This window comes from Python bivittatus, unplaced genomic scaffold, assembly GCF_059951505.1.
Source record: "Python bivittatus isolate LINGU-HERP-01145 unplaced genomic scaffold, Pbiv_v1 ctg000840_np1212, whole genome shotgun sequence".
Classification (NCBI taxonomy): Eukaryota; Metazoa; Chordata; class Lepidosauria; order Squamata; family Pythonidae; genus Python; species Python bivittatus.
In genome coordinates, this window is record NW_028277113.1 from 36,451,561 (window position 1) to 36,470,980 (window position 19,420).

Consider the following 19,420-nt stretch of genomic DNA (forward strand, 5'->3'; position numbering starts at 1 on the left):
TACAAGTACGTAAGTTGTATCATTTACATGAAGATGTTGTGATATGTATGTCATCACTTGTCCCCCTTGCTCTTCTACAGATGGTGCTTTGAGGCAGAGTTTAATTGACATTTTATCTAAGATCTCCTCTTAAATAGCTCCAAAAATATTCTAAAAACATAGCACTATCCAATTTTAGTATCTGAAAGATTTCAGATATTAGATAAAGTAAGCAGCAGCATTTGTTTCAGCAAGGTCAAAATGTATTTAATAGAATGTAAACTACTTAGAGTCTACAAGCATTGAGGTGGGGGATAAATTACATAAATAAAAACTGTTTGAGCACATAGCTTCATAAGAACTGTAACAGGATTAATAGGAATTTGTAGTCAGCAACATATGGTAGTTATTTACCCAGATTAAATTTTTGTATTGCACACAGATTAACATTCTGTAATACAAAGCAACAGACTCTTTACAATGCCAAAATACTGTATTATTGGCTCAATTGTATACAACATATTTTATTTCTATTTGCTTTACTTTTCAGTTTATAAGGACATCTGAACTCATTAAATGAAGGTATGTTACGTACCATTTTTATTCTTTATTTTAGTATCTGCTCCACGTTTTAGGAGCTTCAAAGCACAGTGCTTGTGCGCACGATATGCTGCACAATGCAACGGTGTGTTTCCCATCTGATCAGTACAGTTGATGTCAGGAGGATTTGATCTGTTTAACTACAGAGAGTTATAAAAATATTATTTATTACATCCATACACTTTCAAAGTGCTAACTTTTCAGATACCCTAGGGACAGCCAATCACGATTATAGCCAAGAATCTCAACCAGGCCTCTTGATCATTCCACTAAGTTTTGCTTCCCTTCTATTTTTCATTAAGCAATTAGCATTATATTTAACAGTAAGGTAATGATAGTGTTGTGTACAGTATACCAGTGCAGCAAGTTTTCCAGTTTCTCCTTCTCGTGCAGCTCGTAGGAGGAGTTCCTCAAGCTTTCTTTCTTGAGTCCTTTCCACAGCTAAATAAAAATAATTAATTAAAACAATATCAGAATGTTGGATTGCTAGCTTCCAGAGAAAAACAATTGGCTCCTGTAGTGTCTACTATTAAATTTAAACTTCTTCACTCTTGAAGTCTGTTCCCTTCATAACAGTACTGTAACTTTTTTTTGCTACAGGACATTGTGCAGAAAAAAACCTTCCACGTAATGTTATACAGAACTTCCCTTAGGCCACACATAAGCAGACTTCATGTAGGTCCTATACTCAATCTCCATGTTCCTCCTGGGGACCTGCATGCTTTCAGCCACCAGGAAATCTGATAATGCAGGATTTATGCTTCTCATTTGTTGAATATGCATGCAAAAGCCCAGCTAACCAGAAATTGCATCACTGAAGAAAATAGATTCTGTATCAGATTCTAAGTATACAAGTGAAACTCGAAAAATTAGAATAGCGTGCAAATGTTCATTTATGTCAGTATGGCAACTCAAAAGGTGAAACTAATATATGAGATAGACGCATTACATGCAAAGCGAAATATGTCAAGCCTTACTTTGGTATAATTGTGATGATTATGGCGTACAGCTTATGAAAACCCCAAATTCACAATCTCAGAAAATTAGAATAGTGTGAAAAGGTTCAATATTCTAGGCTCAAAGTGTCCCACTCTAATCAGCTAATGAATCCATAACACCTGCAAAGGGTTCCTGAGCCTTTACATGGTTGCTTAGGTTGGTTCAGTAGGAATCACGAGCATGGGAAAGACTGCTGACCTGACAGTTGTGCAGAAAGCCATCATTGACACCCCCATAAGGAGGGAAAGCCCCAAAAGGTAATTGCAAAAGAAGTTGGATGTTCCCAAAGTGCTGTATCAAAGCACATCAATAGAAGATTATGTGGAAGGGAAAAGTGTGGTAGAAAAAGATGCACAAGCAGCAGGGATGACCGCAGCCTGGAGAGGATTGTCAGGAAAAGGCCATTCAAAAGTGTTGGGGACTTTCACAAGGAGTGGACTGAGGCTGGAGTTAGTGCATCAAGAGCCACCACACACAGACGGATCCTGGACATGGGCTTCAAATGTCGTATTCCTCTTGTCAAGCCGCTCCTGAACAACAAACGTCAGAAGTATCTTACCTGGGCTACAGAAAAAAAGAACTGGTCTGTTGCCCAGTGGTCCAAAGTCCTCTTTTCTGATGAGAGCAACTTTTGCATCTCATTTGGGAACCAAGGACCCAGAGTCTGGAGGAAGAATGGAGAGACACACAATGCACGATGCTTGAAGTCCGGTGTGAAGTTTCCAGAGTCTGTGTTGATTTGGGGAGCCATGTCATCTGCTGGTGTTGGTCCACTGTGCTTCATTAAGTCCAGGGTCAACGCAGCCGTCTACCAGGAGATTTTGGAGCACTTCATGCTTCCTTCCGCAGACAAGCTTTATGGGGATGCTGACTTCATTTTCCAGCAGGACTTGGCACCTGCCCACACTGCCAAAAGTACCAAAACCTGGTTCAATGACCATGGGATTACTGTGCTTGATTGGCCAGCAAACTCGCCTGACCTGAACCCCATAGAGAATCTATGGGGCATTGCCAAGAGAAAGATGAGGGACATGAGACCGAACAATGCAGCGGAGCTGAAGGGCGCTATTGAAGCATCCTGGTCTTCCATAACACCTCAGCAGTGCCACAGGCTGCTAGCATCCATGCCACGCCGCATTGCGGCAGTCATTGCTGCAAAAGGGGCCCAAACCAAGTACTGAGTACATATGCATGCTTATACTTTGCAGAGGTCCGATATTGTTCTATTTCCAATCCTTGTGTTATTGATGTCATGTAATATTCTAATTTTCTGAGATTGTGAATTTGGGGTTTTCATAAGCTGTACGCCATAATCATCACAATTATACCAAAGTAAGGCTTGACATATCTTGCTTTGCATGTAATGCGTCTATCTCATATATTGGTTTCACCTTTTGAGTTGCCATACTGACATAAATGAACATTTGCACGATATTCTAATTTTTCAAGTTTCACCTGTATAACACCATATACTTTATTTTTCTTTTTCTAAAGATGATGGAAAAGCTCCCTGTTAGAAGTGTAAAACTAACTTGTGTAACAAATAGAACAGCTTGAGTTTCCTTTACATCCAAGGTTTCCATGGATTCACCTACATTATTGCAACAGTAAGCAAACAGATCTTCTTCCTTGCTAATGGAAAGGATCTGACTCAAAATGCTGGATACGTAGAACACATCAGCTGTTATGCTTACATTTTGTTCCTTATATATCATATAATAAAGCCTGGAGGATTCTTAAGGTGATCACAGATAGAAGAATAGAAATTTTCATACATTCTGACATAAATCATCTAATCTTAGATCATTCTGCCAAGGGGTGTTAGTTTTTTTTATCACAAACACATGGAAGCATGGAAGACAGTGGAAAGGAGCAGAGCGTGTGGCTGGTGTGCAGATGTTTACCTGAATGAATATTTTGGTGCTGAAAGTAAGAAGATTGTGCCACGTCTGCATGCAGTGTAAACTTGATTTCCAGTTGCCTTTCAGTGACAGCTACTCAGTCACCTTACCTAATTATTATCTAAGAAAGAAAGCCTTTTTTTTATATTGAATGATGAGACTGAGCTAACAAGGGTAGCTTTTAACAATCCCTGCTAGAATTTTAATTCCAATATCTAAAATTCATACATCATACAGAATGGATACCTTCCAGCATTTCTCTTATTTCTTTATCATAGGTAACTTCTTTTGCAGTTTGTCCATTCCCATTCACAATGGAAATATCAGCATCACACTCTAAAAGCAGCATAACCACTTCCTGAAAGACAAGTTTAGCACTTGGTATCTGCTTTTATATGGTTTAATCTTTCTTCACACATTTCCTTTTGAAAAACAAAAGCCATTAGCAACTTAGAAGAGGCTGGGTTCACATCTCATGCCAACCAGCAATGTAGTTTGTTTTGGCTTAGTATGTTGTATAAATCCACATTGCTTTATTTAACAAACCCTGATTAATGATTCCCTAATTTGTGTGAACCAAGCCACATACTCACTTCTACACGCTAAGTTTGAAGTAGAAAGTTGGTGAATGATGAAGCATCTAATAAACAGGAAAGATTCAGGGAACAATAGCAGAATTCTGAATTTTAGCTATTGTCAGCCTCACCAGGTAGACCAGACAGGAAACACAGCCAGATAAGCTAATTCTACTTTATTGTAAAGGTACATTGACGGAATCTTGCAAGTCTGAAAATACATTTCTCCCACCATCACCTTTACAGTCTGATAACTTAGGAAGGATCTCTCCTGAGCCTCTTGCTCTGCCCACTTTGCAGCTGTGGGCTATGCTCCCTCTTATCTGACTGCTCCCTAGGTATCATCTTTTTGCCCAGTCTCCCAAGGTCATTCCCACATACCATTACAACTATACATGTGAGAGTGAACTCATTCCTTTACCTTGCGCCCCGTGAAGGCTGCACGATGCAGTGGAGTGTCCCCCATGTCATTTAGCACATTTACATCAGCACCAGCCTATAAAGAGATATTGGTTTTCAGGAACGTCTGGCATCCAAGGCAGTGACTGATAAAAATCTGGCTTTTAGTGACATGAGACCTTATCAATCCTCTTTGGGAAACCTTTCTTAAGACAACAAATAACCCAGAGGTTTCATGTAGATGTTAAATTGGTAATAGGGAGAGAGCTGAGCCATCAGGCATCCTACACAACTTTCTACATAACATCATAATGTTTTGGGGACATTAACTTTTGGAACTGTTTATCTTAAAAAAAAAAAAAAAACCTTTTTAGGTACTGGTTATCTAATCAAGGTACTTGATATCTAATCAAGTCTGTTACCTCCCCCCATCCATTTTTATCAAATGTTGATATTAAGTATTGGAGATAATACACTGTAAGTTATACCTCCAACAAATCCTTGACAACACTGGTATGTCCAAAATAGCATGCAAGATGAAGAGGTGTCCAGCCCAAGTTAGATTTGCTTCTTCCTGGGTACACACAAGTGACAAACCCTTATTAGATCACCATTTTTTTCAGCAGTATGCCACTAGGATTTGGATATTACTGTTTATATGCACTTTCATGAAGAGGATGCAAAAATGGAGTAGAGTTAAAATTTACAAGAAACAAAATACTATTCAGCACCTTAAAATCAAAAGGAAATTGAAAGGATTTTTATGGTAGTTGTCTCAAAACATTAGAAGACAACAATCACAAAATGTTAAATAAATTCATGCAGGAAAGAGCTGTCTGCACTGTTCAGTCTAAGATAAATATGATATACTGGGTGGTCATGCATCAAGTATTGGGATATAGAAATCATTAATTGACATACCTGATTAAGATGAGATGATAGTTATTGGATGATTTTGGACTAGTTAACGATGGTTGCATTCGCACAACACATTGACCCATCATTAGCTGAACCAGAGTTTGCTGAATTAATCCAATTGCTTGGGTAAGCACAATACACTCACCCATGCATTACCACCAGTGGCTGGGTTTGCACAGCACCCGGAATCACAAACTGGTCAACCATTTTTTAGCATTGCAAGTTGTGTTACCCTGGCCTATCTCTCCAACCAATCTGCCTCACATGGTGAGGATAAAATTAGAGCAAGCAGTATTTGGATTCTTAAAGAAAAGGTAGAACATACATTTTTAAAATATAAGGGAAGTACTTCTTTTCATAATACATAGTTAAACTGCAGAATGCACTTCCATCAAATGTGGTAATCACTAATTTAGACAGTCTTAAAAGCGATTGGACAAACTTATGACTGCTATCAATATCTACCAATCTGGTTGGCTGCAGTGCCATTTCAATTAAAGGTAACACATCTTAAATAAAAGGTTTTAGTAAGCAGCAGTGGAAGAAGGCTATACTACTCATGTTTGTAAGCTCCCTGAATGCATCTGGTTGACTGCAATGTTATACAGAATACAGATTACATGGCCTGTGGGACTAATTCAGCAGAGTTCTTCTTACATTCCCTTTTGCATACATAGGGCCTAGGCACCAGGTGGTGCTGTGATGCTACACTGGTGACTGAACTGAATCAGCACTTCTGATAAAGGGAACCTCTATGCTTGATTACGCCTATGTATGAAAAATGAACAAACCCCAGATGTGTTGGAATAATACATTCTTCACTGGTCATGAAGACAAGGAATTATGGAAGCCAATATTTAATACATTTGGAAAGCCAGGAAAAGCTAATTACGTAGTATGTTGTAACAAGGTATCTGGTCTGCAACATTCAAATATAGATTTGCTATGGACTAATATAATTCTATTTTACTTTCAACTAATAATAGAGTATTATAGTATGCTTCTTCAGAAAGTACCGAACATACATAACTTCCCACCCCCTAGCCTTAATAACATTACTTCTACTTGCTCCAGGTAATCTTGTAAGGTAAATCATACCAACCTTTGCAGTTTATATTAAAAATAATCTCTCCTTTTTTCATGGTTTCCAGCAGCTGTTTAACTTCTTCACTTTTACCATTTCTAGCATTATGGAGAAGCTGCTGCTCTGCTTCTGTGTTCATCTTTGCTGAAACACAAATATTGTTTTATTTAACCTCCCAGATGCATAGTATCCAAAGTGTTGCTCAAGGCAGCTAAGATTTAAAAAATAAAAAAATCAACAGAAGAATTCGAACTTAAAATACAGAAAGAGCACACCTAATAATTAAAACATCAATTAGTCTAAAAGACAACATGAACTAAAATAGCAAGGCTCTGAAAAGTCAGCCCAAACTGAATAGTCTTCACTTGGCACAGCAGAAAAGGATCCAAGCAAACTACTGTTCCAGTTTCTGCAGACTAAAATTAATCAAAAGCAATGAGCCATAGAATAATTTCTTAGAGGTAACTAACTGGGATCTAAAAAAGAACTTGTGATGCCAAACAGGTACTTACAGACACATAGAAGTATGTTTATTTTCTCTTGCAAAGTGCTATTCTAGGATTCATGAGTTTTTAAAAAATGCTTGTTAGAACATTATAAACATGGGATCATCTAATCCTTTATTCTGAATGCTGTTCATCAGGTTTCTAATATTAATTTCAAACAATTACGCTAGTGGTATCTCAGCATTTTAACTAACTTCTCACTCAGCAGATCTAATATTTTGAATGAATTCATATGATCTTGTCAAGTATCCCAGAGTAATACTGGTCATGAGAAAAGGCTCAAAGACCTCTTATGAATTGTATTAGTAGGGCTTATATGCAAATATTTTGCCTAGAACATTGCTAATAAAAAGCTATTTGATCTACTAAATCCTATCTGATCTACTAAAAGGCTAATCCAAATTCTGTAGAGTCTGACGTAGAAGTGGCAAGCTAATGATGTTGATTACAAATCAATAAGAAACACAGAATAGATAGTTCTTTTTTGTTCTTTAAAAGTTTTCAAAAAAACAGTATGGCATGAATTCTTATGATTTAAGTTCAGCAAAGAAGTGACATGGAAGGTTTCAAAGATGACAACCAGCATCTTGAATTGCATCTGGAAGCTTATAAGGGGCCAGTGCAGCTTGTGAAGTCCCAAGGTATGCCCATAACTACTTGCATTCTGAATCAACTGTGGTTTCTGGATAATTTTCAAGGGCAGGACCATGTACAGCACATTGCAACAGCCCAAACTGGGGCTGACTAGGGCATGAGTGACCATGAGCAGGCTATCCTGATCCAGGAATGGGCACAACTGACACACAAGATGGATTTATGCAAAGGCCCCATTTGGCCATGGCTGCCACCTGTTCTTCCAGAAAGACCCAAGTCCAAGACGTCCCCCAAATTGCACTCCAGTTCTGTATGGGGAAGTATAACTCCATATAGGATCAAAAGTAGAAAATCCCTAGAATCAGGGAATCCAAAAGCCCAGAGTCTTGCTAAGGTTGAGCTAAAGCCTACTTTTCCACATCCAGACCCCCACAGCCTCTAGATACTGGAAAAGAATCTTGACGGCATCATTTGGCTTGGTTTGGGTAGACACGTATAACTGGGTATCATTACCATATTGATAATACCTGGTCCCATATTGACAGATGACCTCATCTAATAGTTTCATGTAGATGTTAAATAAGAGTTGAAGGAAAAAAGAATGAATTATTCAAATCACCATTTTGAGCAGGAACCTCTGAATTCATTTGAAGATGGATGCATTTTTGTGCATGCACACATAGTTTTATCAAATCTCTGAACTGAATTGCAAAAACTGACACTTTGAGCTGAATCACAAATCTGAATAAGATCTTGGGTGATCTGCACACTTCTATTCATGCTAATTATAAACACCCAGAGTACAAGAATCCATTTAAGTCTGCAGTGCCTAGATTAGAGTAGGTCATATCATTTGATAAATTCTTTGAGAGTGTTGTCAATGTTTGCACAGCAACCTACAGATCAAAGGATTCCTATTTCTTGTTCTGAAATAGATCACATTGGCTATTTTATCTTTAAACCTTGGAAGTTCAAGGTTTCTAAACAATCAAGACCACATTGTTTCTACCATGCTTTCAGGAGACAGCTTAACATATTGTTTTTATTAAATGACCTCATTAAGGTATAGATAATAATTTGAGTAATAATTTGAGTAATTTCTGTTCTCAGCAATAGGTATGGAAGGATTAACTGGTGGTTCAGAAAAAGGCTAGTATTTCTTTTTCATGACAGACAATCTTATTTTTGCAACTAAAAGGGGAACTTGTTTTAATACATATTAGTTTTAGGTGAAAAAGATGGTATAGTTACACACCAGACAAAGGCGATTACATATACACTTAGAATCAAAACAACTGCAATCCAATGGAATAATTAAGTTGTGGTGTGTTCTGGATGGTACCGGGGAGGATCTATGAATACGCTGGTTCAATTACTATAATGTCTGGCAGAGCAAGATAATGATGGGAGGCACAGGAGAAGGGGTACTGGCAATTGATGCCAATTCCCTCTTTTAGTTCAATTGCCTCTTTCTAGGAGTCTGATGCTGTATTACTGGGTAGCTTGGCCTCAGACTTTTGTTAGTAAATGCCAGAGTAATAAGACCTTACTCCACTATGACCTTGGTCAAGGAGGAACAAACAGACTTTGTGTGCAGAACTGAGACATGGTTGGGCAAAGATGGAGATTTGCCCTCCCAGGTTTTTTTTTTTTTTAAATAAGAACTTTATTATGTTACAAAGTACAATTAAAATACAAAACAGAGAGTACAGCAAAGAAAGAAGATAGAGCTAAAAGAAAAAAGACAAAAACTAAAATAGTGAGGACAGAAAATTGAAACAGAAAGTGACTTCCAACTCTCTCCAATACAGATATAGATACAAATTAAAAAAAATAAATCTATTACCACTAATTAATCCAAATTCACATTATTTTTATCAACACAAACCATCTAATCATTAAAACCCACAACCAAAGCCTCATTTTTTTCCCACACAAGAACGTAATCTAAGAAGGGTTGCCATAAGGAGACAAATTTAGAAACAGTATTCTCTCTTATTAATGCTGTTAACTTCGTCATTTGAGCCAAATCCGTTAATTTAATGATCCATTCTTCCACCGTAGGTAATTGTGGGTCCTTCCATCTTTGCACGTATAATAGTCTTGCAGCTGTGATCATATACAAAAACAAAGTTCCATGTTGTTTCTCCAGTCCTTTCTCCATCAAACCCAATAAAAACAATTCTGGTTGTTTTTTTTTTAATGCTCATTTTTAGAATCTTTTGAATAGCAATACATATCTGATCCCAAAATCATTGTGTTTCAATAGCCATGACTCCTAGGCCAAGGATAGAGACCATCTGCTATATTGATCCACAGGTAACTGGATGCAAGTGTCTGTACCTGAAGTTAAGCCATAGGGACAAATTTGGGATATTGCTCATATATCATCTAGCCTGCTGCCCAGCGATATTTCTGCCAGATTTCATGGTGGGGCTGGAGTTGAATTCACCCTGGCTGTTAGTGCTGGTGGATTTCATTCTCCTTGCCATGAGATTATGGGATGTGGAGCAGCTTAGGAGTTCAAGGCCTCCATAGCAACCATGGGTTTGTTCTGCCGTGTTGATAACTGGTCCAGCACACTCAGGTGGGCACATGCTAGATTTAAGTTTTCATCTCAGAGCAGATGGCTTGTGACAGTAGAGAATACTGCTGAGAGTTCTTTGTCTTGGACAGGTCCCTTCTTGGTCAGCTGAGTTTGTTATCACCTGTAATGTCTGCAAGGATGGAGGACTGATTAAGATAGCCCACCCCAAATGTTGTATGGATCCAGTTGGTTTTCAGTAGGCACCTGGGATTTTCCTAGCAACACGGTGGGCAATTCCACCATTAGCTTCCTCAAGCTCTGGAATTCAGAGACGAAAGCACTGGCAGTTATTGCTCCCAAGTACGCTGATCTGGGGAAGGGTGGGGGCAGAATTCCAAGGAGCTCTGGGGTGTGAAGTGGCAGCAACATAGCATGCCAGTAGCAATAATGAGGAATGACTATGACTAAATTAAGGCATGAGCCCAGGATCCAGGATAACACTGGAATAGTAAAGATAGCAAAACATCAGTATCTCTCTGCTCTTACTGATAAAGTGAAATATTACATTTCAACAAAGTACTTCAACCAGTGGAAAAGGACCTGTTTTATTTCTCATTGCAAATGCAAACTATTGTATATACCACTACAGTAATCATCATTTAGTAGGAAACTTACCGAAGAGGAACCTAAAATATCCAGCCTCTGCCTCTTTTTATTTTATATACTAATTTATCATAACTTGCAAAACATTAAAACTCTGTTCCCTTGCCAGAGCTTGGAAGATCTGTAAATTAACTGGTATGCCATCAGATGATGTCACTGTTTTTTGCATAAACTTACTTAAAATCTTTTGCAGTTTTATATGCTATAATTTTAATCTTTTGCTATTATAGTTTTAGAATAGGGGAGTGGCTAATAACTTTCTGAATTACTCAGAGAATTAAAATCTTGTGTGATTAGCGAGTGAAATTAAATGAGTTCTGTAACCTGATTCTATGTTCTGTTCTGTGACCTACAATTAAATATTGCCTGTTATTTCAAAACATGCCTTGAGGCATGCTTGCAAACTCCCAAATCAGCATTGTAGAGGATAACATAGGCCATGGGAAACAGGGAAAAAATGCAAATACATTTTTTTATTTCTTCATCCCTCAGCTTTCTATCCTGTCTGTGAGAAAGAACTCATGGTCAACACAAAGCTAGAAGAGAATAAAATACACCTTAACCTTTCCATGTTTACATGAAAGAAAGTCACTATGCATTTAATGGGAGTGTTTTGGAACATGTCCTATAAACTTAGTGGCATAATAAGTATCTCATTGTTATTCATTTGTCAACATCACACCATTGTACCTGCTCTAGATTTCTGAAGTAATGTCTTTTGCTGGGCATACTGACAAAATAGCTTTTGCTTTACACTACTCCTATAAAGTGTGGCATTTTGTTTACCCCCAAAATTCAGTTTTCAGTTTTGACCTGAAGGTTTATTGCCAAGTTTTACATGCCCAGGGGAACCACAGCCTGTTTTCCAGTATTTCCTCTGTAGGAACTGAGTACTATAGTAACATTTCCACAGTGTTAACGTAAAGAGGGAACTGCAAAGTGATGGGTGGTATTGCCCCTCCCCATCTGTAAGCAAAACAAATTTCTGGTAAAAACAACTGGTAAGAAGTCAGAAGCTTTTGTATGTTGCAAGACAGCATTTCTCAAACTTGGCAACTTTAAAACCTGTGGACTTCAACTCCTAGAATTCTGGGAGTTGAAGTCCACACATCTTAAAGTTGCCAAGTTTGAGTGTTTGAGAAACACTGTTGTAAGAGAACTACTTTGGGTGTTGACAGGATGGCTGCTAGCTCTATCTTCTATCAGTGTGGGATGTTTCGTCACTTTTCTAACCTCTTGAAATCCTGCAGTCTTTGTAAGTACAGAAAACACTGAATATAAAAAGAGGGTGACAACTGCCTCCAACTGCAATACTGCGCATAGCTACAGAAAATGCTGATTCTTCTAATAGTATCCTGAAATCTTATTTGCATTATTCAGCAGTTTGGTCTAGTGGTTAAGGCACCAGGCTAGAAAGCTGAAGACTGTGAGTTCTAGTCCCACCTTAAGGCATGAAAGCTGGGTGGGTGACTTTGGACCAGTCAGCCCAACTCACCTCACAGGGTGGTTGTTGTGGGGAAAAAATAGGAGGAGGAAAGTGTATTAGATATGTTCACTGCCTTGAGTTATTTATAAAAATAATAAAGGTGGACTAAAAAATAATCTAAAAAAAGCCGCAGAGAGTGATTTTGCTGAAATCTGCTCATGTCTACTTAACTTTTTGCTTGAAATATCATCCAGCACCAATAAAAAATGGATGGAGTTCAATTAGCCTTCATTGTAACTAACGATGTCACTTTGATATTAGCACCAACCAGCAAAAGTACAAATCTGAAACATTTCTGGTAAAGAGAGCATAACCACCAAACTATGAGATAAGGGATTTTGCTGACTTTTTCCAGAAAAGAATGCATCTCATAATCATGTGAATTATACCAATACAATATCAGGTCAAAATATTTAATTCCAGCTAAAGTTGGCTTGTAATTTCAGGGAAGGAAACTAGCGAATTGAAGGTACATTTTATTCTAAAACAGAAATACACTATTCAATCAACTTGTGATATATCACTTACATCAGCTCATTTAGTGTTCTTAGGGAATCTGAAAGTTGTCTTAGACATATGGTTTTCTCACATGATGGTATTTTCTGTGTAAAGTATCTGAAATAGTCCCTTGACGCATCTACATCCAGAAGCAAGGGAAACGCATAGCACAGATGTAGGGAAACTCCGCCTACCGAAAATTCTCGTGTTCCAGGAGTTTAGCGAAAGAGAGGGAAAGAACTGGTTACTCTAAACTTTACCAGCTTTACTATGGCTCTAAAAGTATTCACGAAGCAGCCTGTCTGAACAATTCCATCAATTTGCCAAGCAGTCGAGACGATTTAGACGAGAAATTATAACAGCAGCGCTCTCACTTTTTGGAAAAGCGTCAGGCCCTCTCCACCCGCGCACAGGGTCCCAAAAGCCGCTGGGTGGGTGTGCACAATCCGAAGCCGGGAAGCAAGTCACCACACCGCTTGCACGGAGCAAGTGCGAGCTTGTCACTTAGTTTATGCAAAACCGCTGTCTCACTTGTCAGGTGTGGAAAGGGGGAAGGGCATTATACTACATCCTAGGCAAAGAGCAAGATGGAAACCAAAATTCACCGGTTCCAGCAAGAAGCGCTCGTCCCAAGCAACACTGCAAACCCGAACCTTTGCAAAGCTCTAAGTTTGGGGCGCAGCCCACCCCGCCGCCAGGCTCGCGGCACTTCGGGACACCCGACCGCGCTCGCCAATGCCCGCGCGCTCCCCATCCACTCTTAATACGCTTTTATTATAGCTATTCTAAGCGGGAAAGGCCACCCCACCCCGTTACGATTCCCGCTTACCGCTTCAGGCGGCGCCAGGCCGCCAATAGTCCTTCGGCCCAACCAAGGATCCTTCCGCCAAGGCTCCGCCACTCGTTTCGCGCACCCTCCCCTTTGTCCCGCCCCCTCCTGGGCTTTTATAGTTTACCCTCCGCTGCACGTGACCGCGTGTGGATCTGCGCCGGAGGATTCCCGGCCACTCCTTCGCCGGCCCGCCGAAGGGAACTGTCAGAGGAGACGGCGGGGGCCAAGCTCCACCTAGCGGCCAGCCGTGCAAAGCAATTCGCCCCGTTGCCCAACTTTTCCTGGGGAACCACCAACTTTCTCGCAGGGGGCCGAATTTCCCTAAGGAGAATCCTTAACGGTTCAGTATCCTAAATTATAACTTGGATTCTGCCAATCTCTTTATGATCAAGATGCTTGAGATACAAATAGCATAAGAAATGGCTTGTTTTTAATGTGAGGATATAAGTGACGCCTTCGTCTCCCTAAAAGTCGCTTTCTAGTTCCCTAAAACAAAAATTAACGGGAATAATTTACTGAAAAGAATACAACAGTGTTAAAAATGGAACAGTATAACAATGAATGATAATACATCACTAATAAATCTTTAATGGGTCTTTCTGAGAAAGCTTTATGGGGGACGAAGTTGCTGCTGCATGGTTAGAAATAAATGGAAATTTGATTGCATCACTTTCTCATAACTCGTCCCTGTAGTTTCTGCACTGGCACCCGTCTGCCAAACGTTGAGACTGCCTTATACCTTCCCTTAACTACAGAAGGATAATTTTGCAACAATTCTATGATACAGCTAAGGCTCAGATGAAGCAGGAATGCATTAAAAAGGGTTGCTAATAATTTTATCATAGAATCATGTGTCAGGATGTTGAAACAAAGTAATTTTAATTTTTCATTAGATAGTCCTGCAAAGTAGGTCAGGAAAAATTGTTCAGGCGTAGATTAGCAATATTTAATCTGTGGCAAGTATTTACAAATTAAATTGATGCATAAAAGAGTAATGCATATAAATTGTGTTTTTAATAAGTGATGTTTGATTTGCATAATTTAAAATGATCCATAGAGGATTTTAATAACATATAAGTTTTAACTGAAATAATTAAAATAATGGCAATCTTTGGTTAAACTACAATTTCCATGATCCCTGACAATTTAGACAGAATAACTGGGGCTGATAGGAGGTGTAGTCCAGCCAATTTTTAAGAGCCAGATTCCACACTGCTGAACTAGAAGGACTATGCCTTGCATCTCTGAACGTAGGTCTTTATAAATATTGAATAGTTGTGCGCTGCAGACAGATGAAACAACCTGTTTACATAAAGTTGTATGTTTCATACTGCCTTTCATCTTAACTTTGTATCTTAATCCCAAAATCAAGCACAGTTTACTTACAGTATATTGTTTCTTCTACCTTTATTGCTGGCTCAGTAGCTGATAACATCAAGCTTTTGCAACACACACATTTTCTCTTATCTATTGTTTGCTCTTGGCTCTGATCACGTGCAGGAAAAGAAAATGTTTGATCTTAAAGGCATTCCCTTTGGTCTCATAGAGTTGCCTGCATTCTGACAACCTGGTTTCCCTGCAGTCCCCCAAAATAATTAATTTTTCCCCATGAGCCTTGGCATCAGTGTGAACTTGCTGCCAGAATGCTTCATGAAAAGTCAAACTGGAATATACTGTAGGTTCACCCTTCCTATTATTCTGGGGACCTTCCTCTTGTTCTGGGTGAGTTGCACTGCCCAAGGCAGATCCCTGTGTGTAATCTGGGTGTCCCCCTGCAACTTACAGTTCCTGCTTGAAGAGCAGGTGGCAGCTGTGCCTGGGAGGGCCTTTGCGTAGCTTCGCATTGTGCACTACTTGCGCCTGTTCCTGGACTGGGAGGCCCTGCTTAGTGACTCATGCCTTAGTCACCTCCCTATTGGATTACTGCAATGCGCTCTACATGGGACTGCCCTTGATGAGTATTCGGAAGCTTCAATTGGTGCAAAATGCAACTGCATAAGCAGTTATGGGTGCCAGTTGTTCGGTACATGTGACACCTCTGCTCCATGAGCTGCATTGGCAACCAATATGCTTCTGGTGCAATTCAAGGTGCTGGTAGTTACCTTTAAAGCCCTTCATGGCAGTTATGTACAGGGTTGTTTCTCCCCAGTGGTGCCTAGCCATCCTGTTAAATCTGGCAGGAAAGTCATGCTCCAGGTCCTGTCTGCTAGAGGTCCATCTGGCAGGACCCAGGAAGAGAAAAGCATTTTCTGCTCTGGCACCCACCCTTTGGAATAATATCCCGCCTGAGATTAGACTTGCCTCAACCCTGCTGGCCTTTCACACGGTATTAAGAACTTGGCTTTGCCATCTAGACAGGGGCCCTGGCAGTATGGCGAGCTTGTTACATGGATAATTTGAATGTGGAACACCATGAATGTTCTCAGCAGCTATTTTATGCTACAGTACTGATGTTTCTTAAATTTTGGTTGTTTTATTCTGTTTTGTTTTTAATTAGCCACCCAGAGTCATGTATATGAGATGGGCGTCCATATCTATATACTATTAAAACTCTAATGTCTGTACCCTGCAACTGGGCAAAATGGTGCATCACAGGGCAACAATTTTTGAACCAAGGTACCTCAAATGGGCTAACTTACAGAATGCATCCAAAATCCAGGACCTATTATTCCCATGGGATTGAAATTTGGGAAATTTGTGGCTGCTTCAGCACTACTGGGCTGCTGCACCACTGTGGTAAGCCCAGGTCATATGATCATCATGGGCATATCCCCAATCTCTTTCCTGGTTCCCTCTGTCCTTGTGCCCAGTTGACTGGCAGCAAGGCCTGACAGGCAAGTGGCGATTGGCTGCTTTGGAAGTGAGGCAGAAATTTGAAACTGCTTAATGGCTGTGGGCATGAAGGGAAGGACAAGGGAGCAACTTGGATGCCTGCTGGTGAGGTAGGACTGGCTGGGGAGCGCTGGTGGCAGGCAGTTCCACTGGTCAGCTGAGAAGGAGGAGGAAGTGGCTTCACCAGGGCTCTCCTGAGGGTCGTGAGGGGAGGGCAAATGGTGTAAGCCTATATTATATGTAGAAATGAAGGGAGGGGAGGGGAAGGAGGGAGGGAGGAAGATTTCTGATGCTCCCTGCCAGTTTCCCACAAGTAAAGTCAATGGGAAAGCCAGCAGGAAGTCACAAGTCCTGGGTGGCTTGCAAGCAGACTGGCAGGCAGGTGAGTGCTATGGATTGCAGCTGGGTGGGGGAGGGGGTGTTGCAGTGCCATGAGTAGGGGTGCTGCAGTGCCACATGAGTGGGGACAGGTGTGTGTGCACTAGGGAGTACAGGTGGAGGTGTGCTGCAGGTGGATGGATGCTACAGAGTATTTGACACCTCAGGAGAAAAAGTGGCAGGAACGACTTATGGGAGCAACTTGCAATCTTCACTGCTGGTTTCCCTATTGACTTGTTTGTGGGAAGCTGGCAGGGAAGGTCAGAAATGGCAATCATGCATCCATGGGATGCTGCAACTGTCATAAATGCGAGCCGGTTGTCAAGTGCCTGAATTGCAATCATGTGACCATGGGGACACTGCGACGGCCGGAACTTTGAGGACTGGTCTTTAAGTACCACTTGTTTAGCACTGTCGCAACTTCAAACAATTGCTGGATGAGTGGTCATTAACTGAGGATCACCTGTACATTTTTCCATTACATTAATCCAAAATAAATCTTTTGCAGCCCCTTTTTCACTGAGATATGTAGATTTTGAAGAAAGGAATTCCACTTCAACAGAGAGATAATAAAATTGTATTTTAAATGTGAAGACTCCCTATACAAAGCCATCTAGTAATTAAAGTATTCAACTATTTGCTGAAGATCTTATCTATGGACCCAGATAGATTACCCAAGCTTTGTTTTGAAGAGCAGTTGCATAATTTTGTAATTTTAATTGATTTTAAGTGTTCTGTAAACCGCCCAGAGTTGTTTCAACGAGATGGGCAGTGACAAATTTGATAGATAGATAGATAGATAGATAGATAGATAGATAGATAGATAGATAGATAGATAAATATAAATATGTCTTCTCGTGCTTGGGCTGCCCAACTTTCAAATGCCATCTCACGATATGAATTCTTCGTCCAGTTCCCAGTCCAATCAAATCTGAAGGCCAAGAAAAGTTTCAAGCAAAGAGTCATGGATGTGGTTGCCCAAGATGATACTGCATCCCTTAAACATGTTAAGTCCTTGAAGTGGCTGGCTCAACACAAATCAGTCTACCAGTTATTTAGCAACTTATATGCCTCAACCAATAGAGCTTTTGCTAGAGTTCATTTTGAACAACTAGATTCCATAGTAAGATCTGGGAGGTTTCATGGAGTTCCATTTTAAGAAAGACTGTGTATCTGTGGTGCACCAGCTGTTGAAGACATTGCACATATCCTCTTTGATTGCAAACTGTATTCTGCAGAAAGGACTATTTACTTAGATTCTTATTTAAAAGCTAAAAAATACTGGGGCACCCAGGAGAAACTGTCTCACTTTTTGCAGGGAGCAAACCTGCATATCGCTAGTAGATGTCTTTATATCAAAGGACATTTTGAAGAGGACAGACTAACTAGATAAGGTTGGGGTTAAGTGTAGGGGTGACGGCTTATTATGAATATGTCCTATTGTTTTCTTTGTATTTACTTGTATACCTGTATTGGTTTTGTACTTTTGATATGGTCAGATGACTAAATCAATAAAGATTCTATTCTATTCTATTCTATTCTATTCTATTCTATTCTATTCTATTCTATTCTATTCTATTCTACTCTACTCTTTTAAATGTGATGAAGTATAAGACACAGAAAATACAAATACTCTTTAAATGTTTGGGAAGAGCAATTCCACCAGTGGAAAAGTAGTGTGTGGGTGTGTATATGTAAAAGAGAGGTATGAAGAAGATGAAGGAATTTCTATTATGCAGGATGCTATACTTCTCAAAAGTCTCTAAAATTTTAGAATCATAGGGTTGGAAGGGGCCTTGGAAGTCTTCTAGTCCAACCCGCTCCTCGTACCATCTTGGACAAATGGTTGTCCAATCTTTTCTTGAAAACCTCCAATGATGGAGCACTCACAACTCTGGGAGGCAAGCTATTCCACTGCTTAATAGTTCTCACTGTCAGGAAATTCCTCCTTATTTTGTGTTTTGGATCTCTCTTTGTAAAGCTTCCACCTATTGGCTCTTGTCCTACCCTTATACACTACCAAGAATAAATCTACATCCTCTTCCCTGTGACAGCCCTTCAAGCATTGGAAGACTGCTATCATGTCTCCCCCCAGTCTTCTCTTTGTTAAGCTAAATATACCTAGTTCCTTTAGCTGTTCTTCATAGGATTTAGCCTCCAACCCCTTATCATCTTCGTTGCTCTTCTCTGCACTGTTTCTAGGGCCTCAGCATCTTTTTTGTATTGTGGTGACCAGAACCGGATGCAGTATTCCAAATGTGGCCTCACCAGCGCAGTGTAGAGCAGTACTATCACTTCCCTTGATCTTGATACTATCCCTCTATTGATGCAGCCTAGGATTGTGTTAGCTTTTTTGGCAGCTGCAGCACACTGCTGACTCATACTTAAGAGGTGGGCCACCAGGACACCTAGATCCCTCTCATTGGCACTACTGCTGAGCCAGGTGCTGCCTATCCTGTACCTGTGCATCTGTTTTTTTCTGCCTAAGTGCAGGACCTTACTTTTCTCTCCACAGAACTGCATCTTGTTGGATAGGACCCAATGCTCAAGTCTGTCAAGATCCTTCTAAATCTTGAATCCAAAATGTTAGCAATTCCCCCTAGCTTTGTGTCATCCTCAAATTTGATAAGTGCCCCTTCAATCCCCTCA

At 40.0% G+C, this 19,420-nt stretch overlaps 1 protein-coding gene across 6 annotated transcripts in view; it reads right to left on the reverse strand.

The window, feature by feature from the left end:
• Positions 1-13,640, reverse strand: part of OSBPL1A (oxysterol binding protein like 1A) — a 73,249-nt gene extending 59,609 nt beyond the window's left edge. For 2 of the 6 annotated variants that reach the window (XM_007427950.3, XM_025166484.2), the window contains exons 1-7: positions 13,559-13,640; positions 6,474-6,599; positions 4,942-5,027; positions 4,476-4,550; positions 3,726-3,837; positions 935-1,020; positions 575-719 (exon numbers count right to left, since the gene is read on the reverse strand). In XM_007427950.3, the coding sequence (XP_007428012.1) occupies positions 575-719; positions 935-1,020; positions 3,726-3,837; positions 4,476-4,550; positions 4,942-5,027; positions 6,474-6,594 (625 nt within the window). In that variant the 5' untranslated portion in view covers positions 6,595-6,599; positions 13,559-13,640. Of the gene's footprint in view, positions 1-574; positions 720-934; positions 1,021-3,725; positions 3,838-4,475; positions 4,551-4,941; positions 5,028-6,473; positions 6,600-12,759; positions 12,869-13,558 lie in introns of those variants that run through there. The other 4 variants (XM_025166481.2, XM_088130881.1, XM_025166482.2 and 1 more) reach the window with 4 other exon arrangements.
• Between the last annotated feature and the right edge of the window lie 5,780 nt (positions 13,641-19,420).